The sequence below is a fragment of the Bombina bombina genome, chromosome 10 (assembly GCF_027579735.1).
Source record: "Bombina bombina isolate aBomBom1 chromosome 10, aBomBom1.pri, whole genome shotgun sequence".
Classification (NCBI taxonomy): domain Eukaryota; kingdom Metazoa; phylum Chordata; class Amphibia; order Anura; family Bombinatoridae; genus Bombina; species Bombina bombina.
This window is the reverse complement of record NC_069508.1, coordinates 46,492,206-46,520,162: the sequence shown is the minus strand read 5'-3', so window position 1 is coordinate 46,520,162 and position 27,957 is coordinate 46,492,206. Positions and strand designations below refer to the sequence as shown.

Sequence of the window (27,957 nt, the reverse complement as noted above, 5' to 3'; positions counted from 1 at the left end):
AAAAAAAAAAAAGTTTCCAATTTACTTTTATTATCAAATTTGCTTAACTCTCATGGTACTCTTTGATGAAGAGCATATCTTGGTAGGTAGTGTGGACATGTGTCTGTGGAGCACTAAAATGGAAGTAAACACTGCTGTGAATTTGATAATAGAAGTCAATTTTAAAATTGCATGCTCTGTCTGAATCATGAAATAATTTTTTTAGGTTTCATGTACACATTCTTAGTTACCCATAAATCTAATAAATCTAATATATCTACCCAGATACACCAAAGAATTAGTTTCCACAAACCTTCCACCCCGTGTAACTACCCCCGCCCCCCCCCCCCCAAAATATACATGGGCACTAATTAGGGATTTGAACAAGAAAATTTGGACTTCAAAGGTAACAATCAAAGAGTCATCTTCCTGCTTCTAGACACACAAGAAATGCTAAACATAAAACAAGGAACTAGAATTCTATTTTAAGGTTCCATACTAAATAAAATTTGATGATATAGAAGTTCACTTGCAATATCTACACACTCCCTGTCAGACATGCTTAGCACAGCAACAATATATTTGTGCCTATAATCAGAACATTGTAGGAAACCACAGGAAATGAGATGACACAATAAATATTACACAACTTCCTAGCGCCCTGAACAAAATAATAAAGTAGTTAAGGCTGTTCATATATTTTTGTATTTATCCTAAAATAACCTAATGGTTTAAATACCCAAATGCAACTTATGAGAATTAAATGGATCATTAAATATTAGTCAAAATACAAAAAAAAATTCAATTTTAATACTTAGAATCAATAGAATTTATTCATCAATAATTGGTGGTTTAGTCTACTAAAAGGAATCAAAGAAGTAACAGTAAAGACAAAAAGTTCAATAGAGCTGCAACAACTAATCGTCATAATCGATAATAATCAATTATGAAAATAGTTGTCAACGAATCTCAATCGATTAATCGATTAGTTGGTTTGCAATTAGTTGGTCTGTGCACAAAACCAGCTGCTTCACTCCAATGAACTCCTGCACATGGTATTGTGTTTTATGGTTATGTCCTTAGTCTAAAGGACGTCTACAGACGTCTACTTTTCACTTTTTCAGGACAGTATAAGTTTTAAAACTACCCCTGGCTTATGTGCAACCCAGATATAATAGTCATCATTTGGATTGTTTATATTAAATCAGGTGATTTGGAACTATGCATTTCACGATATAGTGCCAAGCTTGTTGTTTACACCTTGCCCTAGATTGATGGGAGTTGCTATTTGAACTGATGTGCACTATTATCTGCTTGCACAATTATTAGCGTATTGCTTGCTATTGCTGATTATAACATAATTTATGCTTACCTGATAAATTCCTTTCTTCTGTTGTGTGATCAGTCCACGGGTCATCATTACTTCTGGGATATAACTCCTCCCCAACAGGAAATGCAAGAGGATTCACCCAGCAGAGCTGCATATAGCTCCTCCCCTCTACGTCAGTCCCAGTCATTCGACCAAGAATCAACGAGAAAGGAGTAACCAAGGGTGAAGTGGTGACTGGAGTATAATTTAAAAAATATTTACCTGCCTTAAAAACAGGGCGGGCCGTGGACTGATCACACAACAGAAGAAAGGAATTTATCAGGTAAGCATAAATTATGTTTTCTTCTGTTATGTGTGATCAGTCCACGGGTCATCATTACTTCTGGGATACCAATACCAAAGCAAAAGTACACGGATGACGGGAGGGATAGGCAGGCTCATTATACAGAAGGAACCACTGCCTGAAGAACCTTTCTCCCAAAAATAGCCTCCGAAGAAGCAAAAGTGTCAAATTTGTAAAATTTGGAAAAAGTATGAAGCGAAGACCAAGTTGCAGCCTTGCAAATCTGTTCAACAGAGGCCTCATTCTTAAAGGCCCAAGTGGAAGCCACAGCTCTAGTGGAGTGAGCTGTAATTCTTTCAGGAGGCTGCTGTCCAGCAGTCTCATAGGCTAAACGTATTATGCTACGAAGCCAAAAAGAGAGAGAGGTAGCAGAAGCTTTTTGACCTCTCCTCTGTCCAGAATAAACGACAAACAGGGAAGAAGTTTGACGAAAATCTTTAGTTGCCTGCAAGTAGAACTTGAGGGCACGAACTACATCCAGATTGTGTAGAAGACGTTCCTTCTTTGAAGAAGGATTTGGACACAAGGATGGAACAACAATCTCTTGATTGATATTCCTGTTAGTGACTACCTTAGGTAAGAACCCAGGTTTAGTACGCAGAACTACCTTGTCTGAGTGAAAAATCAGATAAGGAGAATCACAATGTAATGCTGATAACTCAGAGACTCTTCGAGCCGAGGAAATAGCCATTAAAAACAGAACTTTCCAGGATAACAATTTTATATCAATGGAATGAAGGGGTTCAAACGGAACACCCTGTAAAACGTTAAGAACTAAGTTTAAACTCCATGGTGGAGCAACAGCTTTAAACACAGGCTTGATCCTAGCTAAAGCCTGACAAAAGGCCTGGACGTCTGGATTTTCTGACAGACGCCTGTGTAACAAGATGGACAGAGCTGAAATCTGTCCCTTTAATGAACTAGTCGATAAACCCTTTTCTAAGCCTTCTTGTAGAAAGGACAATATCCTAGGGATCCTAACCTTACTCCAGGAGTAACGTTTGGATTCGCACCAGTATAGGTATTTACGCCATATTTTATGATAAATCTTTCTGGTAACAGGCTTCCTAGCCTGTATCAGGGTATCAATAACCGACTCAGAAAAACCACGTTTTGATAAAATCAAGCGTTCAATTTCCAAGCAGTCAGCTTCAGAGAAGTTAGATTTTGATGTTTGAACGGACCCTGTATCAGAAAGTCCTGTCTTAGAGGTAGAGACCAAGGCGGACAGGATGACATGCCCACTAGATCTGCATACCAAGTCCTGCGTGGCCATGCAGGTGCTATTAGGATCACTGATGCTCTCTCCTGTTTGATTTTGGCAATCAATCGAGGAAGCAGTGGGAAGGGTGGAAACACATAAGCCATCCCGAAGTTCCAAGGTGCTGTCAAAGCATCTATCAGAACCGCTCCCGGATCCCTGGATCTGGACCCGTAGTGAGGAAGTTTGGCGTTCTGGCGAGACGCCATGAGATCTATCTCTGGTCTGCCCCAACGTCGAAGTATTTGGGCAAAGACCTCCGGATGAAGTTCCCACTCCCCCGGATGAAAAGTCTGGCGACTCAAGAAATCCGCCTCCCAGTTCTCCACTCCCGGGATGTGGATTGCTGACAGGTGGCAAGAGTGAGACTCTGCCCAGCGAATTATCTTTGATACTTCCATCATTGCTAGGGAACTTCTTGTCCCCCCTTGATGGTTGATGTAAGCTACAGTCGTGATATTGTCCGACTGAAACCTGATGAACCCCCGAGTTGTTAATTGGGGCCAAGCCAGAAGGGCATTGAGAACTGCTCTCAATTCCAGAATGTTTATTGGAAGGAGGCTCTCCTCCTGATTCCATAATCCCTGAGCCTTCAGAGAATTCCAGACAGCGCCCCAACCTAGTAGGCTGGCGTCTGTAGTTACAATTGTCCAGTCTGGGCTGCTGAATGGCATCCCCCTGGACAGGTGTGGCCGATGAAGCCACCATAGAAGAGAATTTCTGGTCTCTTGATTCAGATTCAGAGTAGGGGACAAATCTGAGTAATCCCCATTCCACTGACTTAGCATGCATAATTGTAGCGGTCTGAGGTGTAGGCGTGCAAAAGGTACTATGTCCATTGCCGCTACCATTAAGCCGATCACCTCCATGCATTGAGCTACTGACGGGTGTTGAATGGAATGAAGGACACGGCATGCATTTTGAAGCTTTGTTAACCTGTCTTCTGTCAGGTAAATCTTCATTTCTACAGAATCTATAAGAGTCCCCAAGAATGGAACTCTTGTGAGAGGAAAAAGAGAACTCTTCCTTTCGTTCACTTTCCATCCATGCGACCTTAGAAATGCCAGAACTAACTCTGTATGAGACTTGGCAGTTTGAAAGCTTGAAGCTTGTATTAGAATGTCGTCTAGGTACGGAGCTACCGAAATCCCTCGTGGTCTTAGTACCGCCAGAAGGGCACCTAGAATCTTTGTGAAGATTCTTGGGGCCGTAGCCAATCCGAATGGAAGAGCTACAAACTGGTAGTGCCTGTCTAGGAAGGCAAACCGTAGATACCGGTGATGATCTTTGTGGATCGGTATGTGAAGGTAAGCATCTTTTAAATCCACTGTGGTCATGTACTGACCCTTTTGGATCATGGGCAAGATTGTCCGAATAGTTTCCATTTTGAACGATGGAACTCTTAGGAATTTGTTTAGAATCTTTAAATCTAAGATTGGCCTGAAAATTCCCTCTTTTTTGGGAACCACAAACAGGTTTGAGTAGAACCCTTGTCCTTGTTCCGACCGCGGAACCGGATGGATCACTCCCATTAATAACAGATCTTGTACACAGCGTAGAAACGCTTCTCTCTTTATCTGGTTTGTTGACAACCTTGACAGATGAAATCTCCCTCTTGGGGGAGATAATTTGAAGTCTAGAAGGTATCCCTGAGATATGATCTCTAGCGCCCAGGGATCCTGAACATCTCTTGCCCAGGCCTGGGCGAAGAGAGAAAGTCTGCCCCCCACTAGATCCGGTCCCGGATCGGGGGCTCTCGGTTCATGCTGTCTTTGGGGCAGCAGCAGGTTTCCTGGCCTGTTTGCCCTTGTTCCAGGACTGGTTAGGCTTCCAGCCTTGCCTGTAACGAGCAACAGCTCCTTCCTGTTTTGGTGCAGTGGAGGTTGATGCTGCTCCTGTTTTGAAATTCCGAAAGGGACGAAAATTAGACTGTCTAGCCTTAGCTTTGGCTTTGTCTTGAGGTAGGGCGTGGCCCTTACCTCCTGTAATGTCAGCGATAATTTCTTTCAAACCGGGCCCAAATAAAGACTGCCCCTTGAAAGGTATATTAAGTAATTTGGACTTAGAAGTAACATCAGCTGACCAGGATTTTAGCCACAGTGCCCTACGTGCCTGTATGGCGAATCCTGAGTTCTTAGCCGTCAGTTTGGTTAAATGTACTACGGCCTCCGAAATGAATGAATTAGCTAGTTTAAGGACTTTAAGCCTGTCCATAATGTCGTCTAGCGTAGATGAACTAAGGTTCTCTTCCAGAGACTCAATCCAAAATGCTGCCGCAGCCGTAATCGGCGCGATACATGCAAGGGGTTGCAATATAAAACCTTGTTGAACAAACATTTTCTTAAGGTAACCCTCTAATTTTTTATCCATTGGATCTGAAAAAGCACAGCTATCCTCCACCGGGATAGTGGTACGCTTAGCTAAAGTAGAAACTGCTCCCTCCACCTTAGGGACCGTTTGCCATAAGTCCCGAGTGGTGGCGTCTATTGGAAACATCTTTCTAAATATTGGAGGGGGTGAGAACGGCACACCGGGTCTATCCCACTCCTTAGTAACAATTTCAGTTAATCTCTTAGGTATAGGAAAAACGTCAGTACTCGCCGGTACCGCAAAGTATTTATCCAACCTACACAGTTTCTCTGGTATTGCAACGGTGTTACAATCATTAAGAGCTGCTAAGACCTCCCCTAGTAATACACGGAGGTTCTCCAATTTAAATTTAAAATTTGAAATATCTGAATCCAATCTGTTTGGATCAGAACCGTCACCCACAGAATGAAGCTCTCCGTCCTCATGCTCTGCAATCTGTGACGCAGTATCAGACATGGCCCTAGTATTGTCAGCGCACTCTGTTCTCACCCCAGAGTGATCACGCTTGCCTCTTAGTTCTGGTAATTTAGACAAAACTTCAGTCATAACAGCAGCCATATCATGTAATGTTATCTGTAATGGCCGCCCAGATGTACTAGGCGCCATAAAATCACTCACCTCCCGGGCGGGAGATGCAGGTACTGCCGCGTGAGGCGAGTTAGTCGGCATAACTCTCCCCTCGCAGTTTGGTGAAATTTGTTCACATTGTACAGATTGACTTTTATTTAAAGTAGCATCAATACAGTTAGTACATAAATTTCTATTGGGCTCCACCTTGGCATTGGAACAAATGACACAGATATCTTCCTCTGAGTCAGACATGTTTAACACACTAGCAATAACTTGCAACCTGGTTATAATCTTTTTCAGCAAAAACGTACTGTGCCTCAAAGAGGTACTTAAACGATTAAATGACAGTTGAGATAATGAACTGCAAAACAGTTATAGCATCAACTTTAAAATAACACAACTTTTAGCAAAGGTTTGTTCCCATTAGTAAATAACAATAACTAAATTGAAATAAAATTACAGAGTAACGTTTTTATTCACAGTCAATATAAAATTCTCACAGCTCTGCTGAGAGAATGTACCTCCCTTCAAAGAAGTTTGAAGACCCCTGAGATCTGTCAGAGATGAACCGGATCATGCAGGAAATATAATAGTAGCTGACTGGAAATTTTTGATGCGTAGCAAAGAGCGCCAAAAACGGCCCCTCCCTCTCACACACAGCAGTGAAGAGAAAAGAAACTGTCACAATTTAAAGCAAACTGCCAAGTGGAAAATAATGCCCAAACATTTATTCACTCAGTACCTCAGCAATGTAAACGATTCTACATTCCAGCAAAAACGTTTAACATGATAATACTTATTAAAAGAATTAGTAACCTTAACAGAGTAGTTCCGGTGAAATACCATTCCCAGAATACTGAAGTGTATACATACATGTCATTATAACGGTATAGCAGGATTTTCTCATCAATTCCATTCAGAAAATAAAAACTGCTACATACCTCAATGCAGATTCATCTGCCCGCTGTCCCCTGATCTGAAGCTTTTACCTCCCTCAGATGGCCGAGAACAGCAATATGATCTTAACTACTCCGGTTAAAATCATAGTAAAAAACTCTGGTAGATTCTTCCTCAAACTCTGCCAGAGAAGTAATAACACGCTCCGGTGCTATTGTAAAATAACAAACTTTTGATTGAAGTCATAAAAACTAAGTATAATCACCATAGTCCTCTTACACATCCTATCTAGTCGTTGGGTGCAAGAGAATGACTGGGACTGACGTAGAGGGGAGGAGCTATATGCAGCTCTGCTGGGTGAATCCTCTTGCATTTCCTGTTGGGGAGGAGTTATATCCCAGAAGTAATGATGACCCGTGGACTGATCACACATAACAGAAGAAAACAGAATTTATGTTTACCTGATAAATTTCTTTCTCCAACGGTGTGTCCGGTCCACGGCGTCATCCTTACTTGAGGGATATTCTCTTCCCCAACAGGAAATGGCAAAGAGCCCAGCAAAGCTGGTCACATGATCCCTCCTAGGCTCCGCCTACCCCAGTCATTCGACCGACGTTAAGGAGGAATAATAGCATAGGAGAAACCATATGGTACCGTGGTGACTGTAGTTAAAGAAAATAAATTATCAGACCTGATTAAAAAACCAGGGCGGGCCGTGGACCGGACACACCGTTGGAGAAAGAAATTTATCAGGTAAACATAAATTCTGTTTTCTCCAACATAGGTGTGTCCGGTCCACGGCGTCATCCTTACTTGTGGGAACCAATACCAAAGCTTTAGGACACGGATGAAGGGAGGGAGCAAATCAGGTCACCTAAATGGAAGGCACCACGGCTTGCAAAACCTTTCTCCCAAAAACAGCCTCAGAAGAAGCAAAAGTATCAAACTTGTAAAATTTAGTAAAAGTGTGCAGTGAAGACCAAGTCGCTGCCCTACATATCTGATCAACAGAAGCCTCGTTCTTGAAGGCCCATGTGGAAGCCACAGCCCTAGTGGAATGAGCCGTGATTCTTTCGGGAGGCTGCCGTCCGGCAGTCTCGTAAGCCAATCTGATGATGCTTTTAATCCAAAAAGAGAGAGAGGTAGAAGTTGCTTTTTGACCTCTCCTTTTACCTGAATAAACAACAAACAGGGAAGATGTTTGTCTAAAATCCTTTGTAGCATCTAAATAGAATTTTAGAGCGCGAACAACATCCAAATTGTGCAACAAGCGTTCCTTCTTTGAAACTGGTTTCGGACACAGAGAAGGTACGATAATCTCCTGGTTAATGTTTTTGTTAGAAACAACTTTTGGAAGAAAACCAGGTTTAGTACGTAAAACCACCTTATCTGCATGGAACACCAGATAAGGAGGAGAACACTGCAGAGCAGATAATTCAGAAACTCTTCTAGCAGAAGAAATTGCAACTAAAAACAAAACTTTCCAAGATAATAACTTAATATCAACGGAATGTAAGGGTTCAAACGGAACCCCCTGAAGAACTGAAAGAACTAAATTGAGACTCCAAGGAGGAGTCAAAGGTTTGTAAACAGGCTTGATTCTAACCAGAGCCTGAACAAAGGCTTGAACATCTGGCACAGCTGCCAGTTTTTTGTGAAGTAACACCGACAAGGCAGAAATCTGTCCCTTCAGGGAACTTGCCGATAATCCTTTTTCCAATCCTTCTTGAAGGAAGGATAGAATCCTAGGAATCTTAACCTTGTCCCAAGGGAATCCTTTAGATTCACACCAACAGATATACTTTTTCCAAATTTTGTGGTAAATCTTTCTAGTTACAGGCTTTCTGGCCTGAACAAGAGTATCGATAACAGAATCTGAGAAACCTCGCTTCGATAAAATCAAGCGTTCAATCTCCAAGCAGTCAGCTGGAGTGAAACCAGATTCGGATGTTCGAACGGACCCTGAACAAGAAGGTCTCGTCTCAAAGGTAGCTTCCAAGGTGGAGCCGATGACATATTCACCAGATCTGCATACCAAGTCCTGCGTGGCCACGCAGGAGCTATCAAGATCACCGACGCCCTCTCCTGATTGATCCTGGCTACCAGCCTGGGGATGAGAGGAAACGGCGGGAACACATAAGCTAGTTTGAAGGTCCAAGGTGCTACTAGTGCATCCACTAGAGCCGCCTTGGGATCCCTGGATCTGGACCCGTAGCAAGGAACTTTGAAGTTCTGACGAGAGGCCATCAGATCCATGTCTGGAATGCCCCAAAGTTGCGTGACTTGGGCAAAGATTTCCGGATGGAGTTCCCACTCCCCCGGATGCAATGTCTGACGACTCAGAAAATCCGCTTCCCAATTTTCCACTCCCGGGATGTGGATAGCAGACAGGTGGCAGGAGTGAGACTCCGCCCATAGAATAATCTTGGTCACTTCTTCCATCGCTAGGGAACTCCTTGTTCCCCCCTGATGGTTGATGTACGCAACAGTCGTCATGTTGTCTGATTGAAACCGTATGAACTTGGTCCTCGCTAGCTGAGGCCAAGCCTTGAGAGCATTGAATATCGCTCTCAGTTCCAGAATATTTATCGGTAGAAGAGATTCTTCCCGAGACCAAAGACCCTGAGCTTTCAGGGATCCCCAGACCGCGCCCCAGCCCATCAGACTGGCGTCGGTCGTGACAATGACCCACTCTGGTCTGTGGAATGTCATCCCTCGTGACAGGTTGTCCAGGGACAGCCACCAACGGAGTGAGTCTCTGGTCCTCTGATTTACTTGTATCTTTGGAGACAAGTCTGTATAGTCCCCATTCCACTGACTGAGCATGCACAGTTGTAATGGTCTTAGATGAATGCGCGCAAAAGGAACTATGTCCATTGCCGCTACCATCAACCCGATCACTTCCATGCACTGAGCTACGGAAGGAAGAGGGACGGAATGAAGTATTCGACAAGAGTCCAGAAGCTTTGTCTTTCTGGCCTCTGTTAGAAAAATCCTCATTTCTGAGGAGTCTATAATTGTTCCCAAGAAGGGAACCCTTGTTGACGGGGATAGAGAACTCTTTTCCACGTTCACTTTCCAGCCGTGCGATCTGAGAAAGGCCAGGACGATGTCCGTGTGAGCCTTTGCTCGAGGGAGGGACGACGCTTGAATCAGAATGTCGTCCAGGTAAGGTACTACTGCAATGCCCCTTGGTCTTAGCACAGCTAGAAGGGACCCTAGTACCTTTGTGAAAATCCTTGGAGCAGTGGCTAATCCGAAAGGAAGCGCCACGAACTGGTAATGTTTGTCCAGGAATGTAAACCTTAGGAACCGATGATGTTCCTTGTGGATAGGAATATGTAGATACGCATCCTTTAAATCCACCGTGGTCATGAATTGACCTTCCTGGATGGAAGGAAGGATAGTTCGAATGGTTTCCATCTTGAAAGATGGGACCTTGAGAAATTTGTTTAAGATCTTGAGATCTAGGATTGGTCTGAATGTTCCCTCTTTTTTGGGAACTATGAACAGATTGGAGTAGAACCCCATCCCTTGTTCTCTCAATGGAACAGGATGAATCACTCCCATTTTTAACAGGTCTTCTACACAATGTAAGAACGCCTGTCTTTTTATGTGGTCTGAAGACAACTGAGACCTGTGGAACCTTCCCCTTGGGGGAAGTCCCTTGAATTCCAGAAGATAACCCTGGGAGACTATTTCTAGCGCCCAAGGATCCAGAACATCTCTTGCCCAAGCCTGAGCGAAGAGAGAGAGTCTGCCCCCCACCAGATCCGGTCCCGGATCGGGGGCCGATATTTCATGCTGTCTTGGTAGCAGTGGCAGGTTTCTTTGCCTGCTTTCCCTTGTTCCAGCCTTGCATTGGTCTCCAAGCTGGCTTGGCCTGAGAAGTATTACCCTCTTGCTTAGAGGACGTAGCACCTTGGGCTGGTCCGTTTTTACGAAAGGGACGAAAATTAGGTCTATTTTTTGCCTTGAAAGGCCGATCCTGAGGAAGGGCATGACCCTTACCCCCAGTGATATCAGAGATAATCTCTTTCAAGTCAGGACCAAACAGCGTTTTCCCCTTGAAAGGAATGTTTAGTAGCTTGTTCTTGGAAGACGCATCAGCCGACCAAGATTTCAACCAGAGCGCTCTGCGCGCCACAATAGCAAACCCAGAATTCTTAGCCGCTAACTTAGCCAATTGCAAAGAGGCGTCTAGAGTGAAAGAATTAGCCAATTTGAGAGCATTGACTCTGTCCATAATCTCCTCATAAGGAGGAGAGTCACTATCGAGCACCTTAATCAGTTCATCAAACCAGAAATATGCGGCTGTAGTGACAGGGACAATGCATGAAATGGGTTGTAGAAGGTAACCCTGCTGAACAAACATCTTTTTAAGCAAACCTTCTAATTTTTTATCCATAGGATCTTTGAAAGCACAACTATCCTCTATGGGAATAGTGGTGCGTTTGTTTAAAGTAGAAACCGCTCCCTCGACCTTGGGGACTGACTGCCATAAGTCCTTTCTGGGGTCGACCATAGGAAACAATTTTTTAAATATGGGGGGAGGGACGAAAGGAATACCGGGCCTTTCCCATTCTTTATTAACAATGTCCGCCACCCGCTTGGGTATAGGAAAAGCTTCTGGGAGCCCCGGCACCTCTAGGAACTTGTCCATTTTACATAGTTTCTCTGGGATGACCAAATTTTCACAATCATCCAGAGTGGATAATACCTCCTTAAGCAAAATGCGGAGATGTTCCAATTTAAATTTAAAAGTAATCACATCAGATTCAGCCTGCTGAGAAATGTTCCCTAAATCATTAATTTCTCCCTCAGACAAAACCTCCCTGGCTCCCTCAGATTGGGTTAGGGGCCCTTCAGAGATATTAATATCAGCGTCGTCATGCTCTTCAGTAACTAAAACAGAGCATCCACGCTTACGCTGACAAGGGTTCATTTTGGCTAAAATGTTTTTGACAGAATTATCCATTACAGCCGTTAATTGTTGCATAGTAAGGAGTATTGGCGCGCTAGATGTACTAGGGGCCTCCTGAGTGGGCAAGACTCGTGTAGACGAAGGAGGGAATGATGCAGTACCATGCTTACTCCCCTCACTTGAGGAATCATCTTGGGCATCATTGTCATTATCACATAAATCACATTTATTTAAATGAATAGGAATTCTGGCTTCCCCACATTCAGAACACAGTCTATCTGGTAGTTCAGACATGTTAAACAGGCATAAACTTGATAAGAAAGTACAAAAAACGTTTTGAAATAAAACCGTTACTGTCACTTTAAATTTTAAACTGAACACACTTTATTACTGCAATTGCGAAAAAACATGAAGGAATTGTTCAAAATTCACCAAACTTTCACCACAGTGTCTCAAAGCCTTGAAAATATTGCACACCAATTTTGGAAGCTTTAACCCTTAAAATAACGGAACCGGAGCCGTTTTAAGCTTTAACCCCTTTACAGTCCCTGGTATCTGCTTTGCTGAGACCCAACCAAACCCAAGGGGAATACGATACCAAATGATGCCTTCAGAAGTCTTTTATAAGTATCAGAGCTCCTCTCACATGCGACTGCATGCCATGCCTCTCAAAAACAAGTGCGCAACACCGGCGCGAAAATGAGACTCTGCCTATGCTTTGGGAAGGCCCCTAAAGAATAAGGTGTCTAAAACAGTGCCTGCCGATATTATTATATCAAAATACCCAGAATAAATGATTCCTCAAGGCTAAATAAGTGTTAATATCAATCGATTTAGCCCAAAAAATGTCTACAGTCTAAATAAGCCCTTGTGAAGCCCTTATTTACAATCGTAATAAACATGGCTTACCGGATCCCATAGGGAAAATGACAGCTTCCAGCATTACATCGTCTTGTTAGAATGTGTCATACCTCAAGCAGCAAAGGACTGCAAACTGTTCCCCCAACTGAAGTTAATGCTCTCAACAGTCCTGTGTGGAACAGCCATGGATTTTAGTTACGGTTGCTAAAATCATTTTCCTCATACAAACAGAATTCTTCATCTCTTTTCTGTTTCTGAGTAAATAGTACGTACCAGCACTATTTGAAAATAACAAACTCTTGATTGAATAATGAAAAACTACAGTTAAACACTAAAAAACTCTAAGCCATCTCCGTGGAGATGTTGCCTGTACAACGGCAAAGAGAATGACTGGGGTAGGCGGAGCCTAGGAGGGATCATGTGACCAGCTTTGCTGGGCTCTTTGCCATTTCCTGTTGGGGAAGAGAATATCCCTCAAGTAAGGATGACGCCGTGGACCGGACACACCTATGTTGGAGAAATGTACTGTATAAATAAATGTGTAAGGCTTTGTCCTGTTATTGATATACAGTCCTTAGCGCTTTTGATTTTGTTTTTTTTATTTTTTTAATAAATTGTGTAATGTACCAGATTCAACCTTTAAAAGTATATATTCGTTATTTTTAGAGCAGACTAGATATTTCCCCTAACCTTAGAGCTGGTTATTTACCATTGCATATAGATATTCAAGATATTTTTATGTTAGAATTAAGTCAAGGGTTACTTTATTGAGAGGCCCCTTACCAAGGTAGAAAACACTTAGCATTGGTGAAGAGCTAACAAAGATAAATATCCCACTTTGGTGAAATTGGCAAAACCCTACTTATACACCTCAACAGCCTTTTCTCTGCTGCAGGAAATATAGCTGCAAACAGAGAACCAGCTTTAGCTAGAAGCATGTGGACATGTTGAGATGTCTGCATTTCAATGCAAAGTTTCTGAAAGAGTGAATAACAGAATGTTATTAACAGTGATAGTCTAACTCAGTGTTTTTCAACCAGTGTGCCGTGAGAGATCCTCAGGTGTGCCACGGCAGACTGACAACAGTGTGACATATTTTTTAAACTTTGCTTGTTTTTTACTCCCAGTGCAGGGGTAGTTTGTAGGAGGCCTGGCATAACAGCACAATACATACAGTATGTGTGTGTTTGTGTGTATGTGTATATATATGTGCTGTATTAGGCTACAATGGGTGATTTTTTTAAAATTTTGGGATGGTGGTGTGCCACAGGATTTTTTAATGTAAAAAACATAATTTATGCTTACCTGATAAATTCCTTTCTTCTGTTGTGTGATCAGTCCACGGGTCATCATTACTTCTGGGATATAACTCCTCCCCAACAGGAAATGCAAGAGGATTCACCCAGCAGAGCTGATATAGCTCCTCCCCTCTACGTCAGTCCCAGTCATTCGACCAAGAATCAACGAGAAAGGAGTAACCAAGGGTGAAGTGGTGACTGGAGTATAATTTAAAAGATATTTACCTGCCTTAAAAACAGGGCGGGCCGTGGACTGATCACACAACAGAAGAAAGGAATTTATCAGGTAAGCATAAATTATGTTTTCTTCTGTTATGTGTGATCAGTCCACGGGTCATCATTACTTCTGGGATACCAATACCAAAGCAAAAGTACACGGATGACGGGAGGGATAGGCAGGCTCATTATACAGAAGGAACCACTGCCTGAAGAACCTTTCTCCCAAAAATAGCCTCCGAAGAAGCAAAAGTGTCAAATTTGTAAAATTTGGAAAAAGTATGAAGCGAAGACCAAGTTGCAGCCTTGCAAATCTGTTCAACAGAGGCCTCATTCTTAAAGGCCCAAGTGGAAGCCACAGCTCTAGTGGAGTGAGCTGTAATTCTTTCAGGAGGCTGCTGTCCAGCAGTCTCATAGGCTAAACGTATTATGCTACGAAGCCAAAACGAGAGAGAGGTAGTAGAAGCTTTTTGACCTCTCCTCTGTCCAGAATAAACGACAAACAGGGAAGAAGTTTGGCGAAAATCTTTAGTTGCCTGCAAGTAGAACTTGAGGGCACGAACTACATCCAGATTGTGTAGAAGACGTTCCTTCTTTGAAGAAGGATTTGGACACAAGGATGGAACGACAATCTCTTGATTGATATTCCTGTTAGTAACTACCTTAGGTAAGAACCCAGGTTTAGTACGCAGAACTACCTTATCTGAGTGAAAAATCAGATAAGGAGAATCACAATGTAATGCTGATAACTCAGAGACTCTTCGAGCCGAGGAAATAGCCATTAAAAACAGAACTTTCCAAGATAACAATTTTATATCAATGGAATGAAGGGGTTCAAATGGAACACCTTGTAAAACGTTAAGAACTAAGTTTAAACTCCATGGCGGAGCAACGGCTTTAAACACAGGCTTGATCCTAGCTAAAGCCTGACAAAAGGCCTGGACGTCTGGATTTTCTGACAGACGCCTGTGTAACAAGATGGACAGAGCTGAAATCTGTCCCTTTAAAGAACTAGCCGATAAACCCTTTTCTAAACCTTCTTGTAGAAAAGACAATATCCTAGGAATCCTAACCTTACTCCAGGAGTAACGTTTGGATTCGCACCAGTATAGGTATTTGCGCCATATTTTATGGTAAATCTTTCTGGTAACAGGCTTCCTAGCCTGGATCAGGGTATCAATAACCGACTCAGAAAAACCACGCTTTGATAAAATCAAGCGTTCAATTTCCAAGCAGTCAGTTTCAGAGAAGTTAGATTTTGATGTTTGAATGGACCCTGTATCAGAAGGTCCTGTCTTAGAGGTAGAGACCAAGGTGGACAGGATGACATGTCCACTAGATCTGCATACCAAGTCCTGCGTGGCCATGCAGGCGCTATTAGAATCACTGATGCTCTCTCCTGTTTGATTTTCGCAATCAATCGAGGAAGCAGCGGGAAGGGTGGAAACACATAAGCCATCCCGAAGTTCCAAGGTGCTGTCAAAGCATCTATCAGAACCGCTCCCGGATCCCTGGATCTGGACCCGTAGTGAGGAAGTTTGGCGTTCTGGCGAGACGCCATGAGATCTATCTCTGGTTTGCCCCAACGTCGAAGTATTTGGGCAAAGATCTCCGGATGAAGTTCCCACTCTCCCGGATGAAAAGTCTGGCGACTCAAGAAATCCGCCTCCCAGTTCTCCACTCCCGGGATGTGGATTGCTGACAGATGGCAAGAGTGAGACTCTGCCCAGCGAATTATCTTTGATACTTCCATCATTGCTAGGGAGCTTCTTGTCCCTCCCTGATGGTTGATGTAAGCTACAGTCGTGATATTGTCCGACTGAAACCTGATGAACCCCTGAGTTGTTAATTGGGGCCAAGCCAGAAGGGCATTGAGAACTGCCCTCAATTCCAGAATGTTTATTGGAAGGAGACTCTCCTCCTGATTCCATAATCCCTGAGTCTTCAGAGAATTCCAGACAGCGCCCCAACCTAGCAGGCTGGCGTCTGTTGTTACGATTGTCCAGTCTGGCCTGCTGAATGGCATCCCCCTGGACAGGTGTGGCCGATAAAGCCACCATAGAAGAGAATTTCTGGTCTCTTGATTCAGATTCAGGGTAGGGGACAAATCTGAGTAATCCCCATTCCACTGACTTAGCATGCACAATTGCAGCGGTCTGAGGTGTAGGCGTGCAAAAGGTACTATGTCCATTGCCGCTACCATTAAGCCGATCACCTCCATGCAATGAGCTACTGACGGGTGTTGAATGGAATGAAGGACACGGCATGCATCTTGAAGCTTTGTTAACCTGTCTTCTGTCAGGTAAATCTTCATTTCTACAGAATCTATAAGAGTCCCCAAGAATGGAACTCTTGTGAGAGGAAAAAGAGAACTCTTCTTTTCGTTCACTTTCCATCCATGCGACCTTAGAAATGCCAGAACTAACTCTGTATGAGACTTGGCAGTTTGAAAGCTTGAAGCTTGTATTAGAATGTCGTCTAGGTACGGAGCTACCGAAATCCCTCGCGGTCTTAGTACCGCTAGAAGGGCACCCAGAACCTTTGTGAAGATTCTTGGGGCCGTAGCCAATCCGAATGGAAGAGCTACAAACTGGTAGTGCCTGTCTAGGAAGGCAAACCGTAGATACCGTTGATGATCTTTGTGAATCGGTATGTGAAGGTAAGCATCTTTTAAATCCACTGTGGTCATGTACTGACCCCTTTGGATCATAGGTAAGATTGTCCGAATAGTTTCCATTTTGAACGATGGAACTCTTAGGAATTTGTTTAGAATCTTTAAATCTAAGATTGGCCTGAAAGTTCCCTCTTTTTTGGGAACCACAAACAGGTTTGAGTAGAACCCTTGTCCTTGTTCCGACCGTGGAACTGGATGGATCACTCCCATTAATAACAGATCTTGTACACAGCGTAGAAACGCTTTTTTTCTTTATCTGGTTTGTTGACAACCTTGACAGATGAAATCTCCCTTTTGGTGGAGATAATTTGAAGTCTAGAAGGTATCCCTGAGATATGATCTCCAGCGCCCAGGGATCCTGAACATCTCTTGCCCAGGCCTGGGCGAAGAGAGAAAGTCTGCCCCCCACTAGATCCGGTCCCGGATCGGGGGCTCTCGATTCATGCTGTCTTTGGGGCAGCAGCAGGTTTCCTGGCCTGTTTGCCCTTATTCCAGGACTGGTTAGGTTTCCAGCCTTGCCTGTAACGAGCAACAGCTCCTTCCTGTTTTGGTGCAGTGGAGGTTGACGCTGCTCCTGTTTTGAAATTCCGAAAGGGACGAAAATTAGACTGTCTAGCCTTAGCTTTGGCTTTGTCTTGAGGTAGGGCGTGGCCCTTACCTCCTGTAATGTCAGCGATAATTTCTTTCAAACCGGGCCCAAATAAAGACTGCCCCTTGAAAGGTATATTAAGTAATTTGGACTTAGAAGTAACATCAGCTGACCAGGATTTTAGCCACAGTGCTCTACGTGCCTGTATGGCGAATCCAGAGTTCTTAGCCGTAAGTTTGGTTAAATGTACTACGGCCTCCGAAATGAATGAATTAGCTAGTTTAAGGACTCTAAGCCTGTCCATAATATCGTCTAGCGTAGATGAACTAAGGTTCTCTTCCAGAGACTCAATCCAAAATGCTGCCGCAGCCGTAATCGGCGCGATACATGCAAGGGGTTGCAATATAAAACCTTGTTGAACAAACATTTTCTTAAGGTAACCCTCTAATTTTTTATCCATTGGATCTGAAAAAGCACAGCTATCCTCCACCGGGATAGTGGTACGCTTAGCTAAAGTAGAAACTGCTCCCTCCACCTTAGGGACCGTTTGCCATAAGTCCCGAGTGGTGGCGTCTATTGGAAACATCTTTCTAAATATTGGAGGGGGTGAGAACGGCACACCGGGTCTATCCCACTCCTTAGTAACAATTTCAGTTAATCTCTTAGGTATAGGAAAAACGTCAGTACTCGCCGGTACCGCAAAGTATTTATCCAACCTACACAGTTTCTCTGGTATTGCAACGGTGTTACAATCATTGAGAGCTGCTAAGACCTCCCCTAGTAATACACGGAGGTTCTCCAATTTAAATTTAAAATTTGAAATATCTGAATCCAATCTGTTTGGATCAGAACCGTCACCCACAGAATGAAGCTCTCCGTCCTCATGCTCTGCAAGCTGTGACGCAGTATCAGACATGGCCCTAGTATTGTCAGCGCACTCTGTTCTCACCCCAGAGTGATCACGCTTGCCTCTTAGTTCTGGTAATTTAGACAAAACTTCAGTCATAACAGTAGCCATATCATGTAATGTTATCTGTAATGGCCGCCCAGATGTATTAGGCGCCATAATATCACGCACCTCCCGGGCGGGAGATGCAGGTACTGCCGCGTGAGGCGAGTTAGTCGGCATAACTCTCCCCTCGCAGTTTGGTGAAATTTGTTCACATTGTACAGATTGACTTTTATTTAAAGTAGCATCAATACAGTTAGTACATAAATTTCTATTGGGCTCCACCTTGGCATTGGAACAAATGACACAGATATCTTCCTCTGAGTCAGACATGTTTAACACACTAGCAATAACTTGCAACCTGGTTATAATCTTTTTTAGCAAAAACGTACTGTGCCTCAAAGAGGTACTTAAACGATTAAATGACAGTTGAGATAATGAACTGAAAAACAGTTATAGCATCAACTTTAAAATAACCCAACTTTTAGCAAAGGTTTGTTCCCATTAGTAAATAACAATAACTAAATTTGACATAAAAAATTATAGAGTAACGTTTTTATTCACAGTCAATATAAAATTCTCACAGCTCTGCTGAGAGAATGTACCTCCCTTCAAAGAAGTTTGAAGACCCCTGAGATCTGTCAGTGAACCGGATCATGCAAGAAATATAATAGTAGCTGACTGGAAATTTTTGATGCGTAGCAAAAGAGCGCCAAAAACGGCCCCTCCCTCTCACACACAGCAGTGAGGAGAAACGAAACTGTCACAATTTAAAGCAGACAACTGCCAAGTGGAAAATAATGCCCAAACATATATTCACTCAGTACCTCAGCAATGTAAACGATTCTACATTCCAGCAAAAACGTTTAACATGATAATATTTATTAAAAGGATTAGTGACCTTTAACAGAGTAGTTCCGGTGAAATACCATTCCCAGAATACTGAAGTGTATACATACATGTCATTATAACGGTATAGCAGGATTTTCTCATCAATTCCATTCAGAAAATAAAAACTGCTACATACCTCAATGCAGATTCATCTGCCCGCTGTCCCCTGATCTGAAGCCTTTACCTCCCTCAGATGGCCGAGAACAGCAATATGATCTTAACTACTCCGGTTAAAATCATAGTAAAAAACTCTGGTAGATTCTTCTTCAAACTCTGCCAGAGAAGTAATAACACGCTCCGGTGCTATTGTAAAATAACAAACTTTTGATTGAAGTCATAAAAACTAAGTATAATCACCATAGTCCTCTCACACATCCTATCTAGTCGTTGGGTGCAAGAGAATGACTGGGACTGACGTAGAGGGGAGGAGCTATATCAGCTCTGCTGGGTGAATCCTCTTGCATTTCCTGTTGGGGAGGAGTTATATTCCAGAAGTAATGATGACCCGTGGACTGATCACACATAACAGAAGAAAAGTGCCACGGCAAAAAAAAAGGTTAAAAATCACTGGTCTAACTCTTTCTAGTTCTACCTCTTTTCAAACAGTTTGTGGTTTTGTTTTGTTTGATTATAAAACTGTGCTCTGCTGCTTAAAAATTGAAGAAACGGTTGTGTTAATGTAAAGTTTTAGTCTGAAGTTTATATTTGTAACACTCATCATGTGGATTTTATTTAAAACATAGAAAAGTATTATTGATTCTCTTTTTATCCGATTAGTCGATTAATCGAAAAAATAATCGTCCGATTAATCGATTATGAAAATAATAGTTAGTTGCAGCCCTAAAGTTTAATAAAACAAATTTAGTTTGAAAGTGTCAGACCCACTATTATCTCTAGTGCCCATTTAAAGAGTGCTCCCATTAATTAGTTCTATATCGGCACTCTCACGGCCAATCAAAATCTGCCATTTTAAACCTTCACAGGAGCTATCATTTGTCACATTTTGGTTTATTTTTAATAGAGGTTTCAGAAAGATTATAGAGTTGAGATCCATGAGTTGACTTGCAGAGTTTGGGGTTTGTTTTCCCCTTCATAATGTAAAAATGGTTATCTATGGTGTAATATGGAGAACAGACTACAAATAGTGCGTTACTGTTTGGTAGAGTGTCTTGAACACCCTGAAACCACAAATTTGAGCTTGGCCCATGACCTGTGTTTTGCTAATGAAGCAGAATAATTTAATACAGGTGTCTGACTGCTTTGGATGTTTAATATAATAAAAAAAAGGAAATGCTTTGCATTCCAAAATAAGAGAGAAATTTAATTAACGAAATGTAAATCAAATTGCTTTAAAACTTGCAATGTAAGCAGCAATTAAAAAAATCAGGCTTTTATCTTACTCCTATAAAGTATTTGTAGTGTAGAGATATACCAAAGAAAGAAAATAAAGAGTTTAGAGTATGAATGTAAGAGTTTACCATAAATTTCAGGGCATGAGCAAAATTGCAAATCTGAGAAGTTGATGTGTTTCTGCAGCCAATAACACACTTCATCAGATGAGTTACTGATCTCAAAGAGAGAACACGACTCCCTCTAGTGGAGAAAGTGGTATTACAGGTATAGGCATAGGATTCTGACTTTAAAGTGATACACTGAAATATTTAATGCTTACTATTTATAAAGAAAAAAAGCATACAATAACTTTATTGTGCTAATTTTCCAGCCAAATACCATAATAGCAAGAGTTAAAGCACTATAGCATACTACTGAAAAGAAAAAAAAAGTTTTTGAAAAGCACTTCCTGTACATACTTGCCATTAGAGCACGTGTTAGTGATGAGACCGCCATTGACAACGTACACTTCATGTTAATTTTGGCATAAAATACTAAATGAGACCTTTTAACTGTATTATAGCAGCTGCTTGTTATATATTTACTTATTTATTTGCCTAAAAATTGAGACTTAAAGTTAAGGTAAAGTTATGCTGCTATGAAGACAACCAGCATTTATCAATATCACCTTCATGTAGTCGCTAAGTTATTTTTGCGATTAGAAATATAGTTTCCCAAAAAAATCTTTATTTCAAATTCCCTAGCGTTTGGCTCCCGACTCCTCCCAAGCCCTACTTCCGTGTTCTTCAAGTTGTGACGTCTTCAGAGGTCCCACCCACTCTCCACGTCTCTCAAATGCGCGTTCACGAGTCAGAATTCAAAAGCCCATGCGCTACTCGCCGATGCTTCTTTTGACTGCGCATGCGATAATCGCCCAATCCGTATTTTCTACTTCGCATGCGCTAATTGTCATTAGGATTCCTAGCTGGTATACACATGCGCAAAACGGGAGCACAGGTGGTTTTCAATGTTTAGAAAAATTAACTAATGCATGCACTGATGATTAAGGGGGCGGATGACGTTGAGTGACGGTCGCCTAATGGCCAGAATTTCAATTGGCTTCCAAAAAACGTTATCGAGAGAAAAAAAAATTATACGTGTTGAATTTGGGAACGTTTCTAAATTACTTTCTAAAGATAACTTTATTATTAATAGAATATCTAGAAACTGATGAATGAAACTTAAATTTGACACAAATAATGCTATAGTTGATCGACATTAAGCTAACTTTACCATCACTTTAAAATGTGTTTCCATATTATTGAGACTAATATAGCAGTATCACCTATGTACTTCCTGCTGATATTCATTGGCTGATAGGTACTTCGGCAAAAGATCATTGGTACAAAGGCTTATTATACCCATCAGCCAATGAATATCAGCAGGAAGTAGCCCTGAGCCTATCAGCATTAGAAGGAAATACCCAAGTGTTAATGCTGTGTTTGTTCAAATCTTAACAACTATTTCATATTTGTCAGGCAAAAAAAAACAAAAAACTAGACAAATCAACAACTTTTAAAAAAAAAAAAAAAAACCCCTTTATGAGTTTTTTTTTTTCTTTTTAGTATGACGTTCCATATCCTAAGGCTGTCAACAGCACAGAAAGCACATTGTATTTACTGATGACCATGATATCTCCATGACCTATTTCATGGGCACACCAGCAGGCTTATTTTACACACCACCTAGCAAAAATGTACGCCAATATGAAACTAAAGTTAATTTTTGTATATGTATGTTGCAAAAAATATACTTTAATTCATCTCAAAACTATACAATTAATTTGTGGTTTGTGTAGCTTAGGTAACGTTTATAAACAGAAAATGTTAGAAATATTGCAAAGTATTACACTGCCCCCACCTGGGTACTTGATAATACTACACTGAAGGATATAAGTAGTTAAGTGTGTTTACTAACCTTAGGTTTCTTCCCAAAAGGCCAGAGCTTGCCCTTCGCTTTCCCGACTGTCATTTTCTGTTCTACTCTTATTCCTTCCGACTTAGGAGTGCCGATAGTTCCATCTGAAACGGTTCTGTAAATATGCTGACTGTAGTCTTCAAATGGGAAGTCCCCAGGGGGCTCAAAGCCAGATTTAAAACAGTCCACCACAATCTGGGAATCCTGTATTAAAAGGAAAGCGCACTTGTTGTGACAATTCATTCTGACACGCCTGACTAGTTTTGCTGGTCTGATTAGCTACTAAAAATAAAGAGATTGTAAAACTACTGGGAATGATTGCGGCTTATTTCTGATTATACAGACTTCTAAGAGTTAATTACTTTTTAGTTAAAAGGGACATGAAACCCAAATTCATGATTCAGATAGAGAATACAATTTTAAAAAAAAGTTTTCAATTTAATATCAAATTTGTGTCTCTCTCATGTTATTCTTTGTTGAAGTGATATCTAGATCGGTAGCGTGCACATGCTTGAAGCCTTATATGACAGAAAATAGTGCTGCCATCTAGTGCTCATGCTAATGAATAACAATCAACAACACGTGCAAACTTCTGAACTTAACTTCCTGCTTTTAACAAAGGATAACACGAAAACAAAGACAATTTGATAATAGAAGTAAATTAGAATCATGAAAGAAAATATTTTTTGGATTCTATGTCTGTTTAAAAGGAAGAATGTACCATCATTTTTTTTCCCTTTATTGTGTTCTCAAATATGAATTTTACCTATACATAGTGTACAAATAGCTCATTTACCTTTATTCTGTCACTTGAAATAGCAGATTTTGCCAGTTGAAACTGCAGTATTCTCTCTAGAAAAGCTATGTGAGAGGCAGAAGCACAAATCAACCTCCAAATGGGAAGTTGTTTCCAGAGCTTGAAGTACAATGGGTTTTTTTTTGTTTTTTTATCAGCTACTTGACTGAATAATATTTTCCTAATTCAAAGTTTCAGTTTTAAGAATTAGCAATTTCAAACATTTTTAGAGAAAATATAAGGAGACCTAGGGGTTCCCACAGACTCAGCCCATTTGAACGGGCATATTCTTGGTTTTAGTTTCGATGAGAAAAAATAGCTTTTCATATACTAAAATAAGCATAAAGGAGCAATTTCCCATACAGTTTATACTGTGCAGCTAGTATAAAAAGTAAATGGGGACACATTAAGGGTTAAATACAATGAACAAAATTATTTATACAAAGCAGAAATAAAACGTATTGGCCTAAAACAACATTTAAATTCTCATTAATGCCAGATTTAATGCTAATCTTAATGGCTTATTTAGCAAGACTGCAATATGCTTCAAACTGCATTTGGGCAAAATTTAATGGTAACTATGTACTTCAGGAATATAAGTGACAGTCTTGTGCATGGCTAAATGTTTCAGCATGTGACACTCAATATTTACATAAAAAACAATTTACGCCTGGGAATTACTCTTCTTTACCACTAGGAGACGACAAAGATTCCCAAACTCCAAGGGTTCTATAAATCCCCTCACAGTACCTCAGTCTAACATATAGCCAAGAAAGTTAGGTAGGAAAAATAAATAAGAGCAAAAAAAAAAAACTAACCCAAAAAGCAATTGTGGGGTCTCGTGGACTCTCATCACCATGAAATAACATAATTTATGCTTACCTGATAAATTTATTTCTCTTGTAGTGTGTTCAGTCCACGGGTCATCCATTACTTATGGGATATATTCTCCTTCCCAACAGGAAGTTGCAAGAGGATCACCCAAGCAGAGCTGCTATATAGCTCCACCCCTCACATGTCATATCCAGTCATTCGACCGAAACAAGACGAGAAAGGAGAAACTATAGGGTGCAGTGGTGACTGGAGTTTTAATTAAAATTTAGAACTGCCTCAAAAAAAGACAGGGCGGGCCGTGGACTGAACACACTACAAGAGAAATAAATTTATCAGGTAAGCATAAATTATGTTTTCTCTTGTTAAGTGTGTTCAGTCCACGGGTCATCCATTACTTATGGGATACCAATACCAAAGCTAAAGTACACGGATGATGGGAGGGACAAGGCAGGAACTTTAAACAGAAGGAACCACTGCCTGTAGAACCTTTCTCCCAAAAACAGCCTCTGAAGAAGCAAAAGTGTCAAATTTGTAAAATTTTGAAAAGGTATGAAGTGAAGACCAAGTTGCAGCCTTGCAAATCTGTTCAACAGAGGCCTCATTCTTAAAGGCCCAGGTGGAAGCCACAGCTCTAGTGGAATGAGCTGTAATTCTTTCAGGGGGCTGCTGTCCAGCAGTCTCATAGGCTAAACGTATTATGCTACGAAGCCAAAAAGAGAGAGGTGGCCGAAGCCTTTTGACCTCTCCTCTGTCCAGAATAAACGACAAACAGAGAAGAAGTTTGCCGAAAATCCTTACTTGCCTGTAAGTAGAACTTCAGGGCACGGACTACGTCCAGATTATGCAAAAGAAGTTCCTTCTTTGAAGAAGGGTTAGGACATAATGATGGAACAACAATCTCCTGATTGATATTCCTATTAGAAACAACCTTAGGTAAAAACACAGGTTTAGTACGCAAAACTACCTTGTCTGAATGAAAAATCAGATAAGGAGAGTCACAATGTAAGGCAGATAACTCAGAGACTCTCCGAGCCGAGGAAATAGCCATTAAAAACAGAACTTTCCAAGATAAAAGCTTAATATCAATGGAATGAAAGGGTTCAAACGGAACACCCTGAAGAACTTTAAGAACCAAGTTTAAGCTCCATGGGGGAGCAACAGTTTTAAACACAGGCTTAATCCTAGCCAAAGCCTGACAAAAAGCCTGGACGTCTGGGTTCTCTGCCAGACGTTTGTGAAAAAGAATAGACAGAGCAGAAATCTGTCCCTTTAACGAACTAGCGGATAAACCCTTTTCTAAACCCTCTTGTAGAAAAGACAATATCCAAGGAATCCTAACCTTACTCCATGAGTAACTCTTGGATTCGCACCAATGTAAATATTTACGCCATATCTTATGGTAAATTTTTCTGGTAACCGGTTTCCGAGCCTGTATCAATGTATCAATAACCGACTCCGAGAAACCATGCTTTGATAGAATCAAGCGTTCAATCTCCATGCAGTCAGCCTCAGAGAAATTAGGCTTGGATGGTTGAAAGGACCCTGAAGTAGAAGGTCCTGCCTCAGAGGCAGAGACCATGGTGGACAGGACGACATGTCCACTAGGTCTGCATACCAGGTCCTGCGTGGCCACGCAGGCGCTATCAGAATCACCGATGCTCTCTCCTGTTTGATCCTGGCAATCAGACGAGGCAGCAACGGAAACGGTGGAAACACATAAGCCATGTTGAAAACCCAAGGGGCTGCTAGTGCATCTACCAGCACCGCTCCCGGGTCCCTGGACCTGGATCCGTAACAAGGAAGCTTGGCGGTCTGGCGAGAAGCCATGAGATCCAGTTCCGGTTCACCCCAACGAAGAATCAGTTGAGCAAATACCTCCGGGTGAAGTTCCCACTCCCCCGGGTGAAAGGTCTGGCGGCTTAGAAAGTCCGCCTCCCAGTTCTCCACGCCTGGGATGTAGATCGCTGACAGATGGCAAGAGTGAGACTCTGCCCAGCGAATTATCTTTGAGACTTCTAACATCGCTAGGGAACTCCTGGTTCCCCCTTGATGATTGATGTAAGCCACAGTCGTGATGTTGTCCGACTGAAATCTGATGAACCTCAGTGTTGCTAACTGAGGCCAAGCTAGAAGAGCATTGAATATCGCTCTTAATTCCAGAATGTTTATTGGAAGGAGTTTCTCCTCCTGAGTCCATGATCCCTGAGCCTTCAGGGAATTCCAGACTGCGCCACAGCCTAGAAGGCTGGCATCTGTTGTTACAATCGTCCAATCTGGTCTGCGAAAAGTCATTCCCTTGGACAGATGAATCCGAGACAACCACCAGAGAAGAGAATCTCTGGTCTCCTGGTCCAGATTTAGTAAAGGGGACAGATCTGAGTAATCCCCATTCCACTGACTCAGCATGCATAATTGCAGCAGTCTGAGATGCAGGCGCGCAAATGGCACTATGTCCATTGCCGCGACCATTAAGCCGATTACTTCCATGCACTGAGCTACTGATGGGCTTGGAATGGAATGAAGGACACGGCAAGTATTTAGGATTTTTGATAACCTGGACTCCGTCAGGTAAATCTTCATCTCTACAGAATCTATAAGAGTCCCTAGAAAGGGAACCCTTGTGAGTGGTAACAGAGAACTCTTTTCCATGTTCACTTTCCACCCATGCAACCTCAGAAATGCTAGAACTATCTCTGTATGAGACTTTGCATTTTGAAAACTTGACGCTTGAATCAGAATGTCGTCTAAGTACGGAGCCACCGCTATGCCTCGAGGTCTTAGTACCGCCAGAAGCGAGCCCAGAACCTTTGTAAAAATTCTCGGGGCCGTAGCTAATCCGAAGGGAAGAGCTACAAACTGGTAATGCCTGTCTAGAAAGGCAAACCTTAAGTACCGATAATGATCTTTGTGAATCGGTATGTGAAGGTAGGCATCCTTTAAGTCCACTGTGGTCATATACTGACCCTCTTGGATCATGGGTAGGATGGTCCGAATAGTCTCCATTTTGAATGATGGAACTCTTAGGAATTTGTTTAAGATTTTTAGGTCCAAGATTGGTCTGAAGGTTCCCTCTTTCTTGGGAACCACAAACAGATTTGAGTAAAATCCTTGCCCTTGTTCCGTCCGCGGAACTGGGTGGATCACCCCCATTACTAGGAGGTCTTGTACACAGTGAAGAAAAGCCTCTTTCTTTATTTGGTTTGCTGATAACCTTGAAAGATGAAATCTCCCTTGTGGAGGAGAAGCTTTGAAGTCCAGAAGGTATCCCTGAGATATAATCTCCAACGCCCAGGGATCCTGGACAACTCTTGCCCAAGCCTGGGCGAAGAGAGAAAGTCTGCCCCCCACTAGATCCGTTTCCGGATAGGGGGCCCTCTCTTCATGCTGTCTTAGGGGCAGAAGTAGGCTTTCTGGCCTGCTTGCCCTTGTTCCAGGACTGGTTGCTTTTCCAACCCTGTCTGTAACGAGCAGCAGTTCTTTCCTGTTTTGGAGCGGAGGAAGTTGATGCTGCTCCTGCCTTGAAATTACGAAAGGCACGAAAACTAGACCTTTGATTTGGCCCTGTCCTGAGGAAGGGTGTGACCCTTACCTCCAGTAATGTCAGCATTAATCTCCTTCAAGCCGGGCCCGAATAAGGTTTGCCCTTTGAAAGGAATATTAAGCCATTTAGATTTAGAAGTCACATCTGCTGACCAGGATTTAAACCATAGCGCTCTGCGCGCCTGAATGGCGAATCCGGAGTTCTTAGCCGTTAGTTTGGTTAAATGCACAACGGCATCCGAAACAAATGCATTAGCTAGCTTAAGGGCTTTAAGCTTGTTCAAAGTCTCATCCAATGGTGCTGTTCGAATAGCCTCTTCCAGAGA

General features: G+C 42.1%; 1 protein-coding gene across 2 annotated transcripts in view; it reads right to left on the bottom strand.

The window, feature by feature from the left end:
* Window positions 1-27,957, bottom strand: part of FNBP1L (formin binding protein 1 like) — a 363,084-nt gene that overhangs the window by 55,743 nt on the left and 279,384 nt on the right. For both annotated transcript variants that reach the window (XM_053694033.1, XM_053694034.1), the window contains exon 9: window positions 22,462-22,665. In XM_053694033.1, the coding sequence (XP_053550008.1) occupies window positions 22,462-22,665 (204 nt within the window). The remainder of the gene's footprint in view (window positions 1-22,461; window positions 22,666-27,957) is intronic.